The sequence below is a fragment of the Pempheris klunzingeri genome, chromosome 5 (genome assembly GCF_042242105.1).
Source record: "Pempheris klunzingeri isolate RE-2024b chromosome 5, fPemKlu1.hap1, whole genome shotgun sequence".
Classification (NCBI taxonomy): Eukaryota; Metazoa; Chordata; class Actinopteri; order Acropomatiformes; family Pempheridae; genus Pempheris; species Pempheris klunzingeri.
In genome coordinates, this window is record NC_092016.1 from 18,243,718 (window position 1) to 18,267,787 (window position 24,070).

General features: G+C 41.7%; 2 protein-coding genes across 3 annotated transcripts; one reads left to right on the forward strand and one right to left on the reverse strand.

Moving 5' to 3' along the window:
- The first annotated feature begins 6,865 nt into the window (after positions 1-6,865).
- irf7 (interferon regulatory factor 7) lies at positions 6,866-10,875 on the forward strand. Of its 2 annotated transcripts, XM_070830211.1 has the most exons (10): positions 6,866-6,903; positions 7,368-7,521; positions 8,265-8,436; positions 8,534-8,631; positions 8,754-8,805; positions 8,925-9,041; positions 9,151-9,353; positions 9,554-9,755; positions 9,870-9,985; positions 10,105-10,875. In XM_070830211.1, the coding sequence occupies exons 1-10, from the start codon at positions 6,896-6,898 to the stop codon at positions 10,288-10,290; spliced, it is 1,308 nt and encodes a 435-aa protein (XP_070686312.1). In that variant the 5' UTR covers positions 6,866-6,895; the 3' UTR covers positions 10,291-10,875. The 2 variants fall into 2 exon arrangements, with proteins under 2 accessions (XP_070686312.1, XP_070686311.1); XM_070830210.1 differs by lacking the exon at positions 6,866-6,903 and having other exon boundaries at positions 7,354-7,521.
- Positions 10,876-11,322: 447 nt separating this feature from the next.
- On the reverse strand, positions 11,323-23,930 carry phrf1 (PHD and ring finger domains 1). The gene is made up of 20 exons (XM_070830139.1): positions 23,857-23,930; positions 23,191-23,297; positions 22,884-23,017; positions 22,580-22,720; positions 22,026-22,228; positions 21,804-21,887; positions 21,559-21,692; positions 21,361-21,452; positions 20,819-20,997; positions 19,775-19,907; positions 19,484-19,608; positions 19,170-19,357; positions 18,674-18,796; positions 18,098-18,252; positions 15,863-17,735; positions 14,438-15,693; positions 14,224-14,300; positions 13,698-13,847; positions 13,420-13,548; positions 11,323-13,295 (listed from the first exon to the last, which is right to left on the reverse strand). The coding sequence occupies exons 3-20, from the start codon at positions 22,969-22,971 to the stop codon at positions 13,131-13,133; spliced, it is 5,295 nt and encodes a 1,764-aa protein (XP_070686240.1). The 5' UTR covers positions 22,972-23,017; positions 23,191-23,297; positions 23,857-23,930; the 3' UTR covers positions 11,323-13,130.
- Positions 23,931-24,070: the final 140 nt, after the last annotated feature.

The window sequence follows — 24,070 nt, forward strand, 5'->3', positions numbered from 1 at the left end:
GCAGTGTACAGCTCTCGTGTCCTTCGCGTGGGGACCGTGTGGCTAACTCTAGTCCAAGTCTCTCTTGACTGCTTACTCCACGAGCCGATCTGACCCAAACTTTGGCAGCACTCCTCTTTTTCAACACGCGCCCCAACACACACCCCACCCACCCCTTTTCGGAGACGCACGCTTCGTCGCGAGGCCCCGCCCCCGCTGTGTGATTCTTCTGCACGCCGACTCCCCCGGGCCAGGCGCGTGGCTCTGGGAGCTCAATAAACAATCCCGAGCTTTCACTGCGCCGGGAGCACGCGCTGGGCTCATTTACATTCCAATGTCTCTAACTTGAAGGCCCATTGGTGGATTCAAACGGCCTGCAACCGTGCGAAAAGAAAGAAAGGAGAGGGTGGTGGTGGTGGTGGGGGGGGGGACAGAGAGAGAAGAAAAAAAAGAAGGGAGAATGAAAAAGTGAATGGTTTGGTTCTTTGAAATGCCTTTTGAATTTGACAATGTACCCCTGGCATGTCTTCAAATTATCAGTCTTCCCCCCTCGGCCATCTTTCTCCTCCGGCTCTTTACAATCACACATACCAAGGACGCTCTCTCCTGTATCCAGGCTACAGCTTTACAGAGCTAAATAAATTGCAAGCGTGTCTCTGAGCGCACTTATACAGCTCGCGCAGGGAAGCGATTCATTTAAAAGCAAATATCATGTTTATGACACGCAGGCGTCCGAAGGAGCACATGAGAGCGACCCCTCCACGCAGTGTCCCCGGGGGATCGCTTTACTGGCACTTGTTTGGCAGGTTTGTCACTGGAAATTCAATTCGTGGACTCCTATCCGCACACAGTTCCTTTAATGTTATATGTTTGCGTTGTTTTTTTACGCCCATGGGGACCACACAGTGGGCTGAACCGCCAATAAAAGCCAACTCTCAGTGCAGATGCAGCATTTCAGCACCACATCGGACTGGACAGTCAAACACAGCAGGATCACCCACCTCTGAATTATGTCTGCGTGCCGGTAAAAGTCGCACTATTTTTTTTTTTTTTTTTAGTTTTAGTTTATTTCACATTCAGTTTTAAAGAGTATTGGAGAGAAAAACACATTAGAAATACGACTTGTTTGTGGATAAGCCTCCTACCAGAAACTTCTGGCAGTGAGACAGCCTGTGTGGAAATAAGAGGGCAGTCGACCAATAAAAAAAATGGGACACTTGCGGCCTCTGGCGGCGAGAAATGCAACTACCTCCTGCAGCATTGGCTTGACTATCATCCTCTGATTCAGGGAGGGAGAGGAGGGTTTCCTGACAGCTAGTGACTCGACATCTCCACCTCTGAGCCGAGAATGTTCAGACCACAAATTCATATTAAATGATATAATTATGACACAATGAAGCTCTCACTTTCAGGATGAGATCTTCAGACCCTCACTGTCCACAACAAAAATCACCAATCACAAACCAAAAATTGGTTTACATACATTGCAGCTGAGAAATCAGAGTAAACACTAATCAGATAATCCATCTTGGCCTTTGTGCGGGTTTTTGAGTCAACATTAGCAAACACATCAGAACGAAAACATCATCGTCATTCATCACCTGTACGTCTGAATATTTCAGGGCTTTGTCAGGCCACTTCATAGAGAAATGCAGCATTTAAATCAGTATAAACAGTCAATTCAAGTCTGCCCACATCAAAGTATTCCACTAATGTCGGCTTTGATGCAACACTTTCAAACCACTCTTCTTAAAACTTGAATAAAAGGTTACTGTTGTTAGAGAAGAGTGTGATCATGTCATACGATTTATGACCAATCAATATCACTTCACTTTTTTATCATCATCTTTTTTCTTTCTTAATGGTTGGGGTGTGATTCATGTATATTTTGATATTCCCTGCTGCAAAAGCTACTTTCCTGTGGATGTGTGTGTGTGTGTGTCCTTAAGTGACGTACAGTGCATCTAAGTGCAGTAATTTGGAATTTCCTCAGCCTGTGTGTTTTTGTACAGCAGTCTCCATCTGTGCTCCTCTGCCCGGCCTTTCCCTGTCAACAGCAGAGGGCGCTGAGATAAAATAGAAGCGAGAGCCCTCTGGTACACACCAGTTCAGTCAGCACATTATTTTTCTTCAAAGAGTATCTATATATTGAAATAATATCTCCCCCAACGCTGATAAAGCTGATGTCTAGCATGTACTCTGAGAAAGGCTCATCATTCACACTCTACGCTGCATTTTTGTAGGTTTGTGTAAAATGACCTTACGACTAACCACATGACTGATCTTGATCACAGAGGAATTTTGTGACTAAGAATGAGATTTGCTTCCTGACAAAGAGATGATTAAGGATTGTCAGACATTGTGAAATTCATAACAGACTGCAGCATTTTGGAGAAAAGCTTAAGAAAAGGTAAGAAAGATATGTCACAGGCCGTGGAAGCTGAGGTCAAATTCTTATGACTATAACATAAAATCCTGGATGTATTGATACTGTTTTTCTCTCAGTCTCGCCTACACACAGAAATGCAAACAAACACCCACACAAATTCAAGACGATGCCTGCCAAAGTCTTATTTACAGGTAAGGGTGTGACTGTTTATGGGAACCGGAGCAGGTTTTCTGACACGCAATGAAAATCATTACATACACATGGCTTGCCACATTATTTTCTTCCTTTAAATCACTTTTGAAGACTTGTTATTGTTATTATTATTACTATTGTTGTGTATTTTTCCATGGTTGAGTGATACAGTGATAGAGTGACAGACAGATAAAGAGGGAGATTTGAATGAGGAAGGGGGATCTAGCTAGAAATCCCAGTAAAAACCCATTTAAAACCTTCATTGTTCCTGTTTAAGGAGAGTTTGACCTCCGAGGATAATCAGGATGATCTGCTCCATACCACAAAATATTCCACATTACCATCTGGCTGTACAGAAAAGCGGACGCTACTGATATTGCCTTTGCATTGTGAATAAAAGTGTGAAATAGGATGTGAATCTTCCATATGGCCCTTCAGTAACCGGGCGACATCCTTCCTCAGTTGTCTTCTGCAGGGGCGATTTACGAGGACTGAGCAGTACTTCCAGTGAGCAGGAAAAGGGAAGTGCTCCGTTCGAGCATGTATCGCTTCCCTATTCCTGACACATGTATGCTGGGCTGTAGATGTGCAGACATATTTCCTAAACAGAGAAGCATTATGACGATGCCTCCGTTTATTATTATTCATTAGGATGCCTAAAGGGTAAGGGTGAAAGGTCAGACAAGTCCCTAGACGGAGAGAAGAAAAAACGATTCTACAGTTGTATCTTCATAAAATAGTTGACGGCCAACTGATAAATGTAAGTCAGTGGATACATTATACCAATAAAAGAGCAATAACCATGTACAAAGACACGTACATACATAGAAATGTACACACACATTCTTGTGTATGCCTATGTAAGAGAAAGATATCAACACAATTACTGTAATATCATATTATTGTCTTAGTTATCACATCTGACGGGAGGGCCAGTAGAAATATTGTCTGATCCTCCCATCTGAAGTTCAACCAAGTCCCTCTAATTTGTTTACTTATTGCTACCGTTATTACTCAGTGGAAGTGAGAATCTTTCTTCTTGATGTCTTCTGGTATTTTCCCCAAATAGTAGGACTTGTGGGTTTTTCTTTAGAGAAACGCCAAAAATACTCGACAGTTCTACTTCTCTCAGAAGCCACTTGTAGCGTTACATGACTAAAATATGCCATCGTGGTTTACCATCTGCTCACCGTATTCTCTCCAACATCTTGGAGGTACATTTTTCTTTGTGCTTACTTTGAATTCGGGGTGTTTTAAATATCAAATTATAGTCTTCCATGTATATTCTTTCCAATAGTTTGAGGGAGTTGTTTGATGAATGTTTTTGCACATTTGTTCCAAAACAGCTGGCGACATATTGTATGCGAGATCATTTTTTTTACATTGGCAGTAGTTGTTTATCTTGATGAATAGCTTGTACTATTTTAACCATGTTAGTTAAGAATTTCATTTGAACCCCACAGTCAAACATCTCAAGCGTACAGTTTGCCAGTGGATTTATATTTTGAATAGATCTCTCTTTCAAAAAGCTAACCTCTCACTTGAAAGAGTCTAAATAAACAAGAAGTGAGTGCACCATATTGTGAGCATAGCTGCTAAAAAGATTTCATTTCTTCATCCCCAAACATTTGTCCAAATTTACATAGACCTTTAAAGGCCCAGCTTCTAAAAGTCCGATCAGCTTTGTTAGGAGGGAAGTCTGGAGCTCAGTTCCCCTTTTTTAAAGAAAAAAAATTACATCTTCATTTGGTCTTTGATTCTGACACACATTTATGTCTTGTTTTATGTGATGTATCTGTTCTCCAGAGACTTTTTTGTCCAAATTGTTTGTTTGCTGTTGTTAAGATATTTTATTCCATCCACATCACCATGGAGTGCATATTTGCATCTGATTTCATCATCTGCTTGTACAGCAAATAACCAATTTCTTCCCATTTATTTACAGTCAATGCATACATTCAATCACACTTCAATTAACTTCCAGGCTTGGATAAATAAATGAATAAATCATCTGCGTATGTGGACAATTAATGATTTTCTCCTGTTGTACATATTTATTTTCTGTTCTAAACTAATATGCTGTGCCAGCGGTTCAATACATACAAAAATCAATGAAGATAAATTGATCCCCCTGCCTGGTGCTTTTCGATGTCTTGAAGATGTTCTCTCTCTCTCTCTCTCTCTCTCTCTCTGCCGTTTGGATGTTTATACATAACAATGAATTTATAAAAGTGGTGTGTAAACCAAAGTTCCTTAAGGTTTCAGATAGATAGGGCCACAGACCTCATCACAGGGTGATATCCATTGGCCAACTATGGGCTTTACACACAAGCCGAAATAATTCATACTGGAATTCTTCGTAAAAACTCAGCCATATCCTCATCAATGTATCTATTTTAAGTCTATTAATATGATTATAGATCTACTCCTCTGACATTGTCTTTGTGACAGTGATATCATGTTCCTTTGTAGCTTTAGGTAACTAACTTTTGGAAAAACTGCATTAATTTATCTTTGACTTTGGACAGCGTCACAGAGATCCTGGTGATACTTTGCAAATTGGTTTACTATTATACTGAACCCTTACTAATTACTTTGCTTTTTTTTTTGTTTAACTGCATAACTGATGCCTTATTTTGCTTTTTTATGTTTGTAGGCCAACACCTTAGCTGCTCTAGACCCTCCATCATATGCTGCTTTACTGCTTTACTCTCTTTAAGGTTCTTCAATACTAAGTTTTATATAATATTCCCTCAATTTTCCCTTTTGAGTGATTTTCTTGCATCTTTTCCTATAAGAGGTGTAGGCTATCATTTCACCCCTTAGAGTAACCTTTACCCCTTCCCATAATATTTCTGGATTTATATCTTCCATATCATTATACATTATGTACTCTTGTAGCACTTCCTAGCTTTCTTTTAAACTTGTTTTCTAAAATGAGAGAATAATTAAATCTCCAAATACCACCACTTTTTTTCCCTTGCTGCTCCCTAATGTCATCTCTGAATCAGGTGTAAATTAAACAGTTTTGCTGATTTCCCAGGTTCCACTTTAGACAAACGAGTTTAAAACATAGTTAAAGTTAAAAACATATTTCCCAATAGACGCAAGCGAACTTCAGCTTGCACTCTCATGCAACACACAGCACCTGACCTTTTGTACTGTGATTGTGGGTAAAAAGATATTTCAAATAATATTTCATAATATATAAAAAAATTATATTTAATTCAGTTGTGTTCTCCTGTGCAGTTGGATTAGAAAACAATGATGGTGAGAAAGAGGAAGTGAAGCCTTGTTTGGAGCAATCAGAGCAACCCTTTTTTAAATAGAATTGACTAAAGTCTATGTCGCTGAGATGAGGGCACCCCCATTGCCTATAAATATTCTGTCTCATTCAAACACATGACATAACCGCACACCTGCAGGACACAGACTCTGAAAGTCCCCCAGAACACTTGAACACACCGCACACTTATCACAATCTACATTCTCTGATGGGTTCACATGTCTAGATTCAATGGAACTGGGTGATTTCATGGGACTTTATTTCAGTAAGCAACAGCTCTCGAAAAGCACAGTTAACAGACAGATCTGCGTAGTATATATATATATATATATATATATATATAAAATCAGAGTTTGTCTAAATCAAAGTCTCCTTACTGTGCCAATGTGCATATATTTTCCTGTTTATAATCACTTGTTTAATTGAGTGTCTTTTGGGTCACTTACATCACATAACATGTAGTATAAACTCAAATAACTTGTTTTAATATTACAGTACTATAACTGGGCCTATATTTGTGGGGGGAAAAAAGTCCCCATATTTTTCAGGATGCATAATGTTCTAAATGCCTGATAATCCAGCATCACGTATACCTGTAGAACCAGTTCTTCAATCTACAACAACCGTACTGATGAAACTCGGTAAATGGATGATGAAACGCGGGTGACGTGGTGACGCAAGTCAAGGCAGTGAACACAACAGGCGACACTACTTTCATTTTCTTTGCCTAATGTGCCGCAGGGACAAATTTCCCCTTCAACATGCAGCAGGCCCAACCCTGCATCCGGCCGGCAGAGGGTGTCTTCTAGCAGGCTCTGTGTGCGGAAGTAAAGCCTCGATGGTCTCACACACACACACACACAAACACACAAACACACAGACACACAGATTTGTGTGAAAAGCCAAAAGCTGCACAAAAACCCTCCCTCCCGCCGGGGGAGGAGACGTCAGAGCCCCGCGTGATGTCACAGGTAGTGTGTGTGTATAAACACAGCCGAGGAGCTCCGAGCCTCCAGACCGGCAGAGAGAGAAACACGTCGACTGCAAAAATGCAAAGGTAAGGATAAACACTTCCTCATCCCTTGCCTTCCCTTCTCCAATTGTTGTTTTCGCCCCTCATGTTTCCTCGTTTGTTTGTTTGTTTGTTTGTTTTGTGAGTGGATTACCTGACATTTTTTGCAGGACTTACTTCCTTGTAAAACTTGCTGAGTATGTAGATTCAGTCTATCATACTGAAGGATCGGAGTAAATCCTTTAAAGTAACACACTGAATAAGTCTAGTAAAGTGTGCATGTTTCTGAATATTACTTGATCTGACTATTTTGTGCTACATGTGTATTTCCTCTGTTTGAACGTCTTTATAAGACCAGAAAAAAAAAATGACTGTATGCTGACTGTAGCTTTCAACACAGTGTCTAGTGTATGTGTGCGGTTTAAAGTGCTTATCTCTACTTCCTCTGTCTGCCCTCTTGTTGCATGTTTCTTTGACAAATGACACTGATCTATCATGTTTCCTCTCAGCCCTCCCAAGCCCCAGTTTGCCAGCTGGCTGATAGAGCAGGTGGAGACGGGCCAGTACACTGGGCTGTGTTACGTGGGCCAAAACAAGTTCAGAGTCCCCTGGAAACACAACTCCAGAAAGGACTGCAATGACGAGGACAGTAAAATTTTCCGGGTAGGTTCAACAGCCATTATAAAACCACTAAACCATATTTTAGTGTTTATAGGACCAACATGTTTAGATAACCTCTTGACGGCTTTGTCGACTGACACAGCTGCAATAATACTGTATCAATGCCCGGACTTAAAGGATGGAGTTAGGACTGTTAAGTTTAAGATTGTGCCGCAAACACACACAAGTGACAGGGATAGTTCAATTTAGATTCCTTCACTCCATTGCTGTCAGGGTGCTGATGCGTCGCAGGTGTTGCCAGGAGCAATTATAGCACCAATGGTGGCACTTCCACTTTTTCTAAGTGAAAGCAGAGGCAGCATAAGTGCTGTCACAGTGTAACTGGTTACAAGTGAAAATCCAGCAGTCACGCTTTTCCTTTAAGAAAACAATGACATTAATAATTAATGATCCATTATCAGTGGTTCTCAAGTGTGTATATATATATATATGTGTGTGTGTGTGTTGAAATATGGTTTGAGATGATTGCTAATTCCTGTCTTCATTTTTGTTTTCTCTGATTGTGTGTGGAAAGGATGGGATGTGTTGTTGTAGCTGAATCTGACGACTTCATTTTGTAAAATCCTTACCTGTAAAGTAACCAGTAACTTCAGCTGTTAGGTAAATGTAGCGCATTAAGAGGAAAAATGTTTCTGGTACATAAATGTATTGTGTTTATTCTCCACCTCTGGCTAATACACTAACTCTCTTAAATATTCAAACCTCTCTGTGTGTGTTGTTGACAGGCATGGGCTGTAGCAAGTGGTAAAATCAATGAGTTCCCCACTGACAAGGCCAGGTGGAAAACCAACTTCCGATGCGCTCTCAACAACCTCGCCGTGCGCTTCCAGATGATAAAGGATAATTCCAAGAATTCTGACGACCCTCATAAAATCTATGAGATCATCAACACCGAGTGTAAGAGGATAAGTCACTTCATCCAAGCCCGCCACTGTGGAACGATTAGCAAAAGGGCGAATGCAAATAAATGTGGGTGTGTTTTCTTTGCCTTCAGACAACTATGAAGGTCTGCCAGCGCAAGACTCACAGGAGGATTCTGACATGACTCCAGATATCTACAGCTCTCCCAAGTATTTCCCCTCAGGAAATGAGGTGCTCGGAGCACACTTTCACTTCTCTCTGTTAACTGCTGTAATATCACGAGGATTTTCTTTGTGATGTTTGTTGCCCTTCAATACATATTAAACAACGCTATCCCTTTTTCCTCCAAACAGCACAACCTGCTTAACAATCTCATGGCCTTGGATCTTGGGAGCCATCAATCAGGTACAGAGCCTAATGCACCGAAGATTACTGTAGAGGTCATATAAGCTAATACAGTAATGATTGTACATGGTATATGATGGTTAAATATAGCTTCATGTGCTTTTTATTGTCATTTGCAGAGGAGACACAGTGGGTAGAGAACTATGGTCAGCAGAATCCAGCTGTACTTGAAAGCTATCCTGTTGCAGCTGAGAGCCACCCACAGCTGTTACCAGATCAGACGGCTTACTACGAGGGTATATTTTGCCAAATACAGCCAGATATCCTTTATTTAAATGACATACTGGAAAAAAGGATACTATATGTTATTTTTACCTTTATGGGGTTTCCTTGTTTTCTTTGCAGTAAATCCTCCGCCAGTCCTCAGCGCACCTCTGCGGCCAAGTATATACGACTTGGAGATCTCCATCCACTACAGGAAAAGGGAAGTGCTAAAGACCATGCTGTCCACTGCCCGTCTGCAGCTCCACTACCACCACGAGGCCCCTGAGTTCAATGCCCATCATCTCTGCTTCCCCTCCACTGATGGTCTGCTGGACCACAAACAGGTGCACGATTACATCAGCTGGTCATCTTGACTTAAAGAGAAATCAAACAACTGAAAAATGAACAGGGGGCCTTTAAGTGTATATGTTCCAGGAGCTATCTTAAAACTTGTGTGCAGGTGATATCTAAACATATAAAGCACTTTGAAAGAGGGCTGTTGTGCTGGGGCCACTTTTCTAATCATAACCTTTTTCTACACCAGATTGATTACACCGACCGCATCCTTAAGAGCATCCAGAAAGGTCTACTCCTGGAGGTCCGAGAGACGGGCATCTACGCCTGGAGGCAGGACAGGTGCCATGTGTTTGCCAGCACCAGTGATCCCAGCGTGGCTCACCCGGACCCAAGGAAGCTGCCCCAGAACACCACGGTGGAGCTCCTCAGCTTTGAGAAGTATGTGAATGGTAAGTGTGGATCTCTTGCTCATTTACGTGAACAAAGCTTGTAGCCAGTGTTATTGCTGTTGCTGTTAAAGTTTGTGCTGTGAAATAAGTGGCTCCACCTGCATCTGTGTTTAGAACTGAGACAGTTTAGAGAGAACAATGGTGGCTCTCCCGACTACACCATCAACATGTGCTTTGGAGAGAAGTTTCCTGACGGAAAACCTTTGGAGAAGAAGCTCATCGTAGTCAAGGTGACACTCTCCTTTTTTTCCCCTGAGCTTTTTTCCCCTGAGCTTCACCTCATAGACGCACACACAGTATTTGAGATCAGCTCAGTGTTGTAAACGTCCGTGTGCCTCTGCCCCTGCAGGTGGTCCCTCTGATCTGTCGACACTTTCATGAGATGGCCCAGATGGAAGGGGCTTCATCTCTTCACAGCGCCAACGTCAGTCTACAAATCTCACACAACAGCCTGTATGATCTCATTAACTCCGTCTTTGGTCTGCCGACAGCTGAGGAGCCGGCACACGCTGCGGCGCCTTTTCTGCACCCCTGATTGGTCCACATGACGCAACACGTCCTGCTATTACCTAAAGCTTCACTAAAAGCCCTAAAACCGGTGACATGTTCAGGGTGTCACAGTAGCTGAAACGGGAATGAACAAAACTGAATTGGGTATTACATCATGTGTCATTACTGATTATTATTATTGATCATTACACCCTCCTGCTGTTCACATTGTGTTCACATTAGTCATAAGCTGGCAAAGAAAACTGACATTTTTAATCACTACATAAGTAGAAATTGACTCCATCACTATTGTACTGTTACATTACCTAACTAAAAGGCCAGTACCCTTTTCCTTAGAATAAACTTATGATTACTGTAAGTATCAAATTATCTTTTTATGAAATGTATAGTTCAACTGATATTATGTGTCTAGTAACCAAATGAGGCTTTACACGATGGTAAATCCTTTCTAAAATGTAAAGATTTTGCCTTTTGATTTTGATCACATATTGTATATGAGCTTGTAAAATGCAAATGAAAGTTATGTTTAATAATGTATGTGATTGTTTGTGTCATATAGCCAGTGATGGCAATATATATTTTTGTTCTTGCACTTTTCATACTGAATAAACCTAACTGGCATTATTTACATTTTAAATAAACTGTAAAACTTTGAATGAGGTCTCAGTTCATTAGAATTGTGCAGCAGTGTATGTTGCACTGCAATGGGATCTTAAAACAGATTAAGAAAACAATTCATCTGCTGCTTCCTTACAGCCAGACCAGGCATTTTTCCAAAAAACACAGAAGGCTTGGAAAACTTGAGTTCCTCCAGTCTAGTAGCTCACAATGCAGAGCCCTTCTACTGTAGCTTTAGGTTTGTCTATGACAATAGACAGACATAATTTTTCATTAAAACATTGTTCCTGAAAAGATGAGAGAAATGAATGCTGGTTTCAGTCTGTGGTGGCTCAGTTTGAAATGTAACACCAAGACATATAAGGTGAATCCTCAAAATCCTCAAAACCAAAATATGACTTGAATTAAATTGAGACAAAACCCTATTTATCATCAGTGATTTATTAACATTTGTGTTCCCTCTCAGAAACACCTGGCCTGTTTGAACAAGTAATGCAGGAGAAACAAAAAAAAAAAGATAAAATACATTCAGATAAACATGAGCACCTGATTTTTGAGATTCTTCCACCTCTAGTTGTTGGCTTTACAAAACCATATTAAACGTGTTTAAGTACAAGGCAAGTCCAACCAGCCACCTAATCGGTCTTTACAGCAGGCAAACTAACTAGTATAGACAACAAAATGGTTAACAAGCAGAACTCATGAACATTTTTTTGTTCTAGAAACCAATGCAGAGTAGTAAAGGACATCACCAAGAGGAAAATTTAGGTTAAAAACACCAGGGCAAAGCAGCCATAATGAGGCCGTACTTAAATACAGCAGACACCTCAAGGTTAACGCTGAAAGGATGCTGTTAATGTTCCCAAATAAAGGCCTGTGTTCACTCCTATCATATTCTACCTTGAAAATGCCATGACTTGTGAGATGCTCCAGTATTTTTCCAATGTATGGACTATAAACTGATCTCACAAAACCACAACATTATACCAGTAAAATTAGCTTAATTATTATTATTAATAAACGTGAAATACAAAAAGAAAACAAAAAAAAGACTTTAGTTGAAACATTTGTGTACATGAGAGCACCAGACTGGACAGATTCAGACATTAACATTTTTGCAAGACAACGTCTGTACTATACAGACATGAAGTCTGTACTATAATCCTGTACAGTCCGACATAAAATCTGTATTACCTACTGTACTTTGGGGACGTAGTCTCCACTGTTTAACAAAATGTAGTAAATCTCACTTATTCAAGGAAATTGTGCATTCTTTTTTTATTATTAGTAGTTTTACTTGTTTGGCACAAAGACAAAATATTCCCTGGTTCTCTACATTTCAGTTATGGGTTGAAAAACAGATAGTGCTGAGAACATAAGAAAACAAGTGAAGAGGAGAGTGTTATTAGAGCAGGGAGACTCCATTATTCATTTCAAAGTACTGAGCCAGAGTTAACCTGTAGTACGCTGGACTAGATTTAGCTCAGTAAACAAGGATATTAGAGGGGTGGAAGACAAATAACAGAGGCTTTCAAATACAGAACAAAGCAATCAACTCTACAAACTAGAACCATTTATGTCAGTCATTCACAACAGGCAACAAGTAAGAAAGGAACATATAAGTGGATATATCAAATCTATATTATTTACAACCAAATCTAAAATTACTCTATTAAATCTTCTACAAAAATTGCATAACAGTGTCTTTCCTTAATGTGACAAACGTCTTAAGTATCTGCATACCTTTATAGGACTTAGTAACCACAAAATTAGTTTTGCCACTGATAAATACCCCCTCCCTCCCACAAAACAAAAAACTCAAAGCCTGCACTGCAACCTCCCAGTGATATGCCTGTAGAGAAAGCTACCTGATTTATCACTCCACGGAAGGGTCTCTGAGATTTGCCTCCTTAAGGCACAACCTCGAGGTCTCCTGTTAAGTTTCTGAGCTGTACTACACAAAAACACCAGTTCTTGGCCGCGACAGTCCAAGCTCAAGACACCAGTAGGTGCTGTTCAAGTGATCGACAAAAAAAAAAGGTCTCCTCAAAATTCAGTTAAGATAGAGAGCGTTAGAGTATTAGAGAAAATGTTCCATTTTGAAGCTTTGAGCAAATCTTAGTTCACCATTTGATGTCAGAGAGTTTTGAGAGCACACCCAGTGGTAGGATACAAAGAAAAAAGTAATGTAATATAATACAACATACGGTGGGGGAGTGGCTGTCCTTGCCTGTAGTTCACGCCTCCTCATGGGCTGTCAGAGGTTTTCATGGTCTCAGTGTGAACCTCCTGTGCCTTCCCTGAGTCCTCTCCTTTCTTGTGTTTCCTAGCATGTTTGTATTTGTCCACATATGCCTTAACCAGGTTGCCCACCTTCACCGGGTTGATCTCCCCGCTTTTGCTGTGGCACACCTGACGACCAAAAACACAAGATAACTATATAAAACAGTGGTGACCCGTGACACTGAGAAAAGAGTTTATTACTCAGAACCTCTTAGGGCTTCAAATTATTGGTTGGTGAAACCGTTCAACCCACCTTCTCAACGGCTTTGCGGAGGATCTCTTTGTATTCATCCTTGTTGATGTCTCTCCTCTGGTAGAAAGGCTTGATGGCTAGCTTCACCTCCTCTATAGCTCTCTCCTGCATGTGCAGCTTCTTCAAGTACTGTTGGCAGGAGCAAAACATCACAAACGTTGTGATATGGTATCCACAAATACTCTCAGAGTAGGAAGGAGGTTAAATGTTTATTCAAAACCAGAGATGATACTTGAGATATTCAGTTTAAAGCTTAACCACTCAAAAGCCAGATTCACCATGTCTTTCCTCGACAAATCCCCTTCCTCTGCCTCTCTTTGTCCAGTGGTTGATAACCTCTCAGGATGTACACCATCATGTCTGGAGGAGCTGCTAAGCGGACCTACAGCACCCCTCTTAGAGGGGTCACTGACAGCACCAGTGATGTCCTGTAAAATTTAAGGGACATTATATAGATGACATATGTATATGATATATGGAAAATGTCTCGACTAATAGATTACAGGAGGATAGGATAAAAGACAATAAATAAAAAGTAATTTTGGGGCTGTTATGCATCTTACATAGATTTATAGAATGAGTTTGGAATTATTGTGTAGACAACAGTTTTGGTTTAGTGTGGCTTTCACTTTCGATTGGTCTGAAAGTACTTCAGTGTCAGTTTTAGTTTCTGTCACATGACTTTGTCTGAACAATGAATGATCTCATGTTAGCTAAACACTGCCACCCTCTGGTCATTTAACTGTAACTGGCTGTAGTAAGTAACCTGCTTGAAATATTCGGCAAGTTCTGACTCAGTCCTACCTGACTCGATGTCTGGACTGTCAAAGTGGGTCTGCGAGCTCCTTCCTGCTTCAGCTTCAATTTATACAGAGCCAGCTCTATGTAGGGAAGAATTCAGAACACATTTCGCTGACAGCCAGATCGAAAACGTGCTTTATCTCATTAAAATAAAGTTACATACATGTTTAATGTGTTCATGGCGGTAAGACAAAACAAAACAAAACACAACACTCACTGCTTGCCGTTTTCTCTGGTTGTGGCCCCTCAGGCTCTTGTATATTCCAGGTAACCCTCTTCACCTGAGTCTTAGATTTCACTCCCGCTGGAGTCAATACCTGCTCTCCTTCGTTCTTCCCCTCTTCTACTTCCTTCTCTTGTTTGACAGATGTACCACTCCCCTCTGAGCGCTCAGATTTCATACAGTCCAGGTTGTCTAGCATTACGTCAACATTGAAGTCATCGTCAGAGTCTGACGGTTGCTGAACTTCCTGCTTCACAGGGACGGTGAGGTCACCAGTGTTTGGTTGTCCGGCGGAGGCCATCAACACTGGGTCAGACTGTGGGTCTGTATTCTGGAGGGTGACAGCTGCAGGTGTGGTCAGGGTAGAAGATGATGTGACGGGGGATAAGTGGCATAATTCTAAGGATCTTGGCTCAGATTTAATTATGGGGATTTCACAAGTCTCAGTCTTGATGTGGTCTTCATTGTTTCCCGCATCATCGACGCCTTTGATGGCCATTAGATTATGAATGTCAGTGTCTTCTGTCTTTATTGGTTTAGTAATAGGAGAGTCTTCAAACATATCTAGTGATGGTTGTTTTTCTTTCTTAATTTCTTTTCCAGCCTTCATCTCTTTCGCCATTTCTGCCGTTGTGGCCTGGCTGTCTGTCCTGAGGTCTCTGTCTTCCTTTTTAACTTTAGAGGTGGTAGTACAGGAAAGAGTTTCTGGTTTAGGTTTATACACCGTAGCAACATTTTCCTCTTTTATGGAGCTTTGAGGGACACCCTTTTCTCTTTTCTTGTCCTGTAACTGTTTTGCATCTTTAGAGGATGAAACACAGGAGGCTGACGTTTTATGTGAACTCTTGGCTGACGATCCTTCTTTCCTTCTCTCTCTTGAGCTGGATCTAGACCTGCGTCTCCTCTTGTCTTTTGATCGTGACTCCGCCGTGCCTTTTGAGGAGAGAGACGATTGCTGCGGCCGTGTGTGGTCTCTCCTCCTGTCCCTGTCCCTGGATCTGGATCTGGATCTGGACTGTGATTTTTTCCGTGATACTGAGCAAGGACTACCACGTTTTTGGTCCGTTGATCTAGATCTGGATCTGGACCTAGATCTGGAACGTGATTTTGAGCGAGACCGACCATGTCTCTTGTCCTTTGACACCAGTCGTCTCTCGGAGTCTCTCTCTCTGCCATCATTTCTCTCCTTGCTCCTTTGTTTGTTCCTCTTCCTCCTTGAACGGTCTCTGCTGCTAGAGCTGGAACTGGATCTACAATCATTAAAAAAAAGAAAAAAATTTAACCGAAGGAAACAATTTAGTCCCCAGTAGATTTCTTAACATTAGTAAGTAGTTGATACCATTATTAGTAGTAATTTAGTAATCAAAATTATTCAATATTTTATATCAGACTTAATGGACAAAAAAATTACACATTTACCTAGATTGCCTCCTGTCTTTGGATCGCGACCGCGACCGCTGTCTCTTTCTGCGAGCCCTTTCAGGAGAAATGGACCGAGAGCTTTCTGAGGTTGAGCAGGCCCTTCTCCTCTCTCTGGACCTTGACCGTCTGGAACTCCTTACTCTGTCCTTCTCCTTTTCTTTCTGCCGGCCTCCCTGGCCTGAGGCATGATGTTCACCTCTCCTGCCTCTGTCTGTCTCTGGACTGCTAGAACGTCGCTCCTTCGAGGCATGGAGGGTCTTCTTGTTATGGCCAAGATCTCTTGGCGGGGACTTGGAACAGGGTTTGATATCTGGCTTAGTTTCTGTCTTTTGTTGTTTCTTGGTGGGAGGGGAGCTGGATGCGGATGAATCATTCTTACAGTTACCAGGAGCACTATTGGAAGTTCCAACACTCCGTGCACTCTGCTCTTCTGGAGTTTCTCTCTCAGTCTTTATAAGGTCCAGGCTGTGATGAACAGTTGATGTGGTCTCTGCTGTCTCTGAATTTAAACGTTTAATGCTGTCACCAAACCTTTCAACTTCCCCTGCATCATCTAACCCTGGCTCCCTCTTAACTTTAACTTTAGTGTCAAGCAGTGCTGTTTGTTTCTCAGTCTCAGTGTCGACTAATCTTGATTCTTTTTCAACCTTGATATATTCCTCTGACCATCTGACCCTTTGTGATACGGTTTCCTGAGCACTATGTCTTGGCTGTTCCGCTGAGATCTCAGTCTCCTCCGTCTCAGTTTTCACCTGAACCAGGCCCTGCGTGCTTTGCACTAAACCCTCGTTTCCTAAACTAGTAGCCTCATCGTCGTGTGAGGTGTGTCGGGAGCTGCCATCCAGGCTTGTGGTCTCATCTTCATAGTCTGAGATGCTTGAGTCCGACAGAGTGGGATTAAAGGGATCGTAGATGTTATTGTCTTGTTCCTTATTGCTCAGCGTATGTGATGCCAGGAGCATCTGTTTGTCTCTGCGCAGCTGTCTCTTTTTTGCTTCATCTTGCTTTGTTCTCCGGGGTTCCTGCATGTCGTTTCCACTAGCAGAGGATGACGGGATACTTAGCCGCCTTGAATGCCACGAGTTCCCGCTAGAGTTAATGCGGAAGCTCACTGCTGATGAAGATGAGGAATAGCGTGACTGGCTGGCAGGAGAGCCAGTGAAGGAGGAAGAAGAGGAGAATGAGTTTGAGAAGGCTGCTGACGAGCCTGCTCCGTCTGGCCTCTGCCTCTGGCCCTGACTGTCAGCCCTTCCCTTTTGCTGGTCTACACTCTGCTGCCGGCCCTTGTCTCCAGCAAGGCTGTTCATGCCTGTTTCTAGCATGGCATAACCATTACTCGTGGTGGTAGAACTACTACTGCTGCTGCTTCTACTACTGCCACTGCTACCACCTTGACTCATGCAATCACTTGTGCTGCTCTCCCTTTTTATTTTTGGTATCCTAGGAAGCACTGACACATCTACCCACATGGGCTTTGGAGGCGCTTTTTTAGATTGGGAATGTGATGGGGCCATTCCTTTGATTTTGGAGCTGGAAGAGGAAGGGGTGGGGGCTCGTACTCCATCGCCTCCCCGGTGACCAGGAGGGTGGCTGGCTCTGACTGGACAAGGTGACTGCAAACTCGGATGACGTCGGGGTGGTGTGTGTGGTATATGTGGAGGTGGTTGGATGTGGCTGGCTGAGGGTGGCACGTGGGTGGAGGAGAGAGATCTGTTCGTGGAGCTACAGGAGGATCCTGGCAGGTCTCCACTGTGGTGGGGAGACGAAGAACTGTCTCCTTGGTTGGGTGACATCACTGGGTTGATGCAGGTGCTGGCATCTCCTGAGCTACTGCTTTTGCTGCAACTTGGCTTTAATGCAGATGGCATCACTGTAACACATAAATGTACAAATGGTAAACGCATATAAAGAGTCAAATAATTGAGTTATTTTGCTGCTCATAGGAACACACCAGTTTGAAGATAGTTTAAGGTTTGATCATCAACTAGACATTTTAGATGAATTAGTCAGTCTTAAGTTAATTTGGAGTTGTTTGATATTCAACAGCTGGATTTAATATAAATGGCTCTAAGTCAATAGCATCACTTATCTTCATAAGAGGCAAGAAAAAGTCAATCTGTCTGCCTGCCTTTGGCTTAGAGTACAAGTGGCTAAAATCTCTAATCAAACAGCTACAACACATTTAATTGTCACTGTTTAGACATTGTATTTAAATGTGCAACACACACTAACCTGGCTTTGTAGCTTTAAGGGAACCATCTCGATTAATAACAACATCAGAGCTGTCCATCAAGAGCATGCTTTGTCCTGATAGGATGCTCCCCAGCAAGTCGGGCACAGGAGCCGCCTCCACAACACCCCCTGCTTGGGGAACATCCATACCCCTCCTGGTAAAGCAAAGCGAACATTTAATTAGACCAACCATATTTCTTAGGGTTTCATCAAGCTAGATACCATCTTGATCACAAAAAAAATCTCATAATTATGCCACCTCACAATTATGAGACATTACCTGTATTAGCAAATAAGATGTGTAACATGATGCACTTTAGTAGTGTTTGGAATTGGAAGTGTAATTCATTCACTTTGAAATTTCAATCTTCTCATCATCAAAACTGATTACCATTTACAATTGTTACTTGCAACATACCAGCAATACCCAATTCTGGGTCATCATGATGGGAACTGACAACATTAAAAAAAAAAAAAGCCTGCATTCTTACAGCATGCTGTAAGAACATGGAGAAGTCTGAAATCCAAACCTGTCAATAACCAACCTTACACACAATGGCAAAAAGGGGATGTTACCTGGAAAGGCTCGCAGTGACTGGTCGAGCAACAGGCTGGTGAGAGCGAAGAGCAGAGCGAGAGATCCCTCGTCTCTTGGCCTCCAACAGTGATGTAACATGGACGTTCTGCTCAGTCTCCTCCCTGGTCAAATCAGTATCGTAATATAGAGTTTGCTTAATAATGAGGACTGTATATTCTCAGCTACATACAAATACAATGAAACGCAGACATAAACACTTCTATCTACTTAAACAGATAATAGTAATAACTATATAATCACGATTATGATAAGGCTGACTTAACAATTCAAACATTTGATAGTAAACTGAATTTATAATTGTAAGTTGGTACTTATTGTTTGTTTACAAACTAGAATTAAAAAGTTGCAGTTTATATTCATTCAGTTTACATTGTCTGTCAAGTTCACAAGAATGGGACAGGCATGAGGTCACAGTGACTTTGACCACCAAAATGGCATTGGGATCATCCCTAAAATATAAACAAGTCTTCTTACCGGTCCACAAATGGATCCAGGTCAAATGGATCTCCATAGATAGAGAGGGATGCAGCACCTATGTCAGCACGCATGCCACTTAACGTGTGCTCTGATGGCCGGTATACTGTGGGAAGTGAAGAGTTCTTCTTGTCCTTTACAAATCCAAGATTACTAGCAATACGGCTTCGAGAAGTCTTTTTGGAGACCTATAGGGAAAACCGATATAGAGATAACTATAGACTAGACTAGAAGAGAAACTGTTCACATTCAGAAGTAAATACATCTAGTTTAACATTCAAAATAATCTAAGACTGATGTTGATGCACACTCACCAGCTTTTTTCTAGATTTAGTCCTCCTCACTTTTCGTTTCCTCTTCTTTACTCCTGTGCTCGCTCCTTTAACATTTTTACCCTTAGCAGAAGAGGTCTTCTTCCTTCTGACCTTCCTGCGCTTTCCTGCTCAGTCAATCATAGAAGTTTTCCCTCATCAGAAACACATCACTATTTCATAGCTACCAATTGCTTGTCCTTCCACTACACCTGTTCATGTGTGTTTTTGTGATTGTGCTAACCCTATCTGAAAACTGTTGAACTGTGTATGTGTGTGTGTTTTCTTACTTACCCATCCTGCGCCTATGGCTAGGTGGGACACGAGATGTAAAATCCCGTATGTAGACAGACGTGTTGAGCCCAGCCACCACAGCATTAATGGTCTCATCCAGCCAAGTGGACTGAATCAGATATGTGGGAGCCAACTGGTGAGACATGGTTTGCATTACTCCACTGGTTCAATTCTACAAACCACTGTTGTCTCACAAGTCCCACATACATGCACCACTCCGGAGCACAAGCAATCAACAATCAATCACAACAAATGACAAACACATGTGCCAGAATGTCTGCTTTTAGCAGCGCTTAAAGGGATAGTTCGGATTTTTTGAAGAGGAGTTGCATAACATTTATACATAATCAGCAAATTTCCAAGTAGATGGCGGTTGGCATGACCCAAGCAGGCAGGAGCCCCAGTACGGACTCTAAGCAATGTACTGCAGCAGAAAAAAGTATTTTAGCCTCCTAAAAACGGTACCACCAAAAAAAATTTATATCAGTTCAAGCTCCTGTGTTCTGTAAGGTAAAACGACAAGGTTTTTGTCAATGGAGTCTGGTAGCTTTGAAGAGACCATCGAGAAAGAGATAATGGCTTCAACTCCCTGTCAGAAAGGGCTTTCTGATGGCAATGTAAGGCAATGAAAATATTCTAAATATAGCATACACTTAGACTGATTTTTGTAGGTGGGCCTTTTTTTGGTGGCTAATGATGTGTTTTTCTGCAACCCTCCTCCCCAGCAGTACATTGCTTAGCCTCTGTGCTAGGACTCCTGCCTGCTTCTCCAAACTGAGGACATGCCGACGGCCATCTACAGCAGGTAATACACCGACTATGAATAAGAACCTTACACAACATCACTTCAAAAAATCTGTACTATCCCATCAAGAGCATTAACCAAATACATGATTTAACAAGTTTTAAAAACAATTAGTAAATCTAATCTGCACAACAACAAATTTTGAGGAACGTCAAGACACTGCTGCAAGTTCCAGTCTGCATATGTCAGTGGAAGTGAGAAAATAAGCCAAAACAGAAGCATCACGCCTCATGCCAAACCTGTGATGTGCGTGCCTGTGTGATGCGATGGCGGTTGACATTAGCTCGAACCCTCTCACTCTGCTGAGTCCGAGCGATTGCTCTGGTGGGACCTGCAGCATGGGACTGGGAGCGACTGGTGGCAGGCCGAGCAGTCGAAGGTAGGCTCTCTGTGTCACTAAGTTCTTCAGCTGAACCCCCTGTGTCAAGATTTAAATGTTTGACTAGTGAAAGCATGCTAATGAGCGCAAATATTTCAATGACTTTTTTAATCATGGTCACCTGTAATATAATGAATGAAGCTTTGGATAAATATAGTGTTTTTATATTTGTTTTTTTTGCAATACATTACTGTTCACAATGACTTGCATACATAGAGAGAAAATTAATTAAAACAAGTACATGAAATGCACTACGGCAGCATTTTACAAAGAACATCAGTTCACTAAAATATTACAACATGTAGATTTTAGATTTAGTTTTCTTCTAGTCTTTGAAGTACTACCAAGTCCGAAATATAATTTCAACAAGTATGAATTCAACATATTAACATAAAGGCTTACTTGAGTTACGGTTGTTGGCTTGACACTCAGGGCAGAACCATTCCTCTACAGGAACAGAGTCAATCGGTGGTGTGAGACACTCCATGTGATAACTATAGAACATGATGAGACAACAGGTTTTAAGGTTGTAACAAAGGCAAAAGACCAACTTTCAAGACACTAAGAAAGGGTTATTTTGTATTATCGTATCTATCTCACCCAGCATCACAGCCATCGCAGAGCAAGAGGCGGTCCTCACGGTCACTGCCCCCACACACCTCACAGTTGGTCTGCTCCAGATCCAAATCTACTCTGTCCTCTTGAACTTCCTTCACAGGCTTTTGTACTGTGATCTGAATGAAACAGTCATCACAGAAATAAAAATCACACGCAAGCAATTAGTATATAAATATAGAGTAGTAAGTGTGCCAGGAGTTATATTAGAGAAGACTGAAAGCACTCACCATTTTCTTCACTTTGCCTCCATAACATTTCCTTAGGTATATGCTGTTGAAGGCAATGCGGTCTACAGGACAGGAGTTTGCGTTCTAAATAGTGGAGAACCAAAACACCAGGAACCATTCAGCTTTCTCTACCACACATGCTTTTAAACACGTATACCAACAATGAAAGACTATAAAGTGCTCTGTGACAAAGTGTCACATACAACATTGAGTCAAACCTACCTTGGCCCATTCAAGGATGCAGTCAAGACAGAAGTAGTGCTCACAGTCCTCTGGTGTTGCAACAGGCTGGCTGCTGAATGAGTTAAGGCAGATGGGACACTTTTCTGCGTCCTCATCCGAGCTCATCCCCGCCAAGTCAGCAGAGGTTCCCCCAAAAGCTCCATCCTCAGCCTTAGCATCTTCTTCTTCTTCTTCTTCATCATCTGATAAAGAAAGTAGAAATCTATTTATATTCCATATTTATAGAGGATATTGCAGCATAACATAAAGAAGTGGGCAAATAATATATTGATTTCACACCTTAAGAATGCAGTGTATTGCTGTAGCCACTAAGATTTGTTACGTAAAATAAATCCAACATTGTGTAGGTTGAATCAGAGCAGCTACAAATGAGAGACTTCAGTGTATTTTGTAATTACATAAATCTTAGGGAATCCAGAGAAACTAGTTAAGCAAAGGCTAATTATATCATACTCTAGTTTTTCAAAAAAAAGTAGACCACCACCACTGCCATCTTTGACAGTGACATAAATTGCACATCCAGCCATTCCTACCATCTTCTTCTTCATTCCCTTCTTCTTCTTCTTCATCCTCCTCCTCCTCATCATCCTCTCCATCTAAGTGACCCCCCTCTTCCTCTTCACCACTGTCAGATTCTCCCTCCTCAGACTCCTCTTCAGCATCGTCTGAGTCATCTTGGAGGTAAATGCAAATTAAATTACACACAAAATGCATGAGGTTTTAAAACCTTTAAGGCATGTTTGATACTACACTTTAATAAAAGGTAAATACAATTTGTCAGAAGAATTTCCTCATCCATTCATCAAGTCATGATTCATAACAAACGTGAAGAGCTACCTGAGATGGCCCACAGCGCAGCCCTTTTCCCTTTGCTGTGGGACGTACTGCGGTTGATCAGCTCATCTTGGCTGTCATCTTCATCCATGGCTGACCATCAGAGGAGCAGCTGAACAATTTTCCTGACAGCTTTTCTCTGAAATAATCGTTACAAGAAAGACCACAATCGCATATAAGTGTTCACACAGACACAACAGATCACACATCTTGGTTTTTCTTGTGTACACATATGAACGATGACACAATAAGGTCAGGCTGAATCTCATTAAGAAACAAGTGCATTTGTTACACGTGTGTCAATCTAAACTCACAGTTTAAATGGAGGGAAAGATTTCCACCCAACTTTCTGGAATGACAAGTTGTTTCCTTGTCAGAGTCCTTGAGCAGAAAGTGAAATGATCCTCCAGCATGTGCCTGTGGGAAGCAGTGATACCTACAGTGACCATTAAGTCACGAAAGATATTTTTACAAACCACGAGTTACATTTTCAACTACATATAAAAGAGCCGTTTTAATTAACGGAATTTGGTAACGTGGTTTTATTATTTGCTGACAAACCCAAAGGGTTAACTAACACTTGCTAGCTAGCCCTGCAGACTGGGCTAAAGCTACATTTGTAAACAAAGAAGAAAACTCGGCACCAAACAGAGTGCTTTCTTAGTGCATCACACAAAACACACACGCACCGCATAGGGGCAGTTACACACTGAACACACGGGCACTGACAAGAGCATGGCATTGGCCGATAACGCTGTCCTTACTCAACAAATGATGCTAGCTAGTACCATTAGCTTCAGTGAAGCGTGCTAGCTAGCCTCAGAATAACTAAATTTAGCGAACGTTAACTACAGGCTCCTTCGGACTGAACTAAAAACACTCCGTGCGTGGGGGAATTTACACAAACTCCCCATTCAACCTTTATTAATGCACTATCTTATTCTATTCCAGCATTCAATAGTAATTTGAAACCTACCCTATTGAGTAGTGCTGGGCATGTTAGAGTGATTTTGAAGTCTCCACGGTTGTTGAGTGACACCACCGGCTGGCTGGAGACGGAAATGGCCGAGTGCACTCAGTCGAAGGTGGCTCTTAAAGGGACAGTGTCCATTTATTTAAGATCAGTAATAGACACGTGATTACAGCAGTACCGTGTGACTACAGGTGTGTGTGTGTGTGTGTGTGTGTGT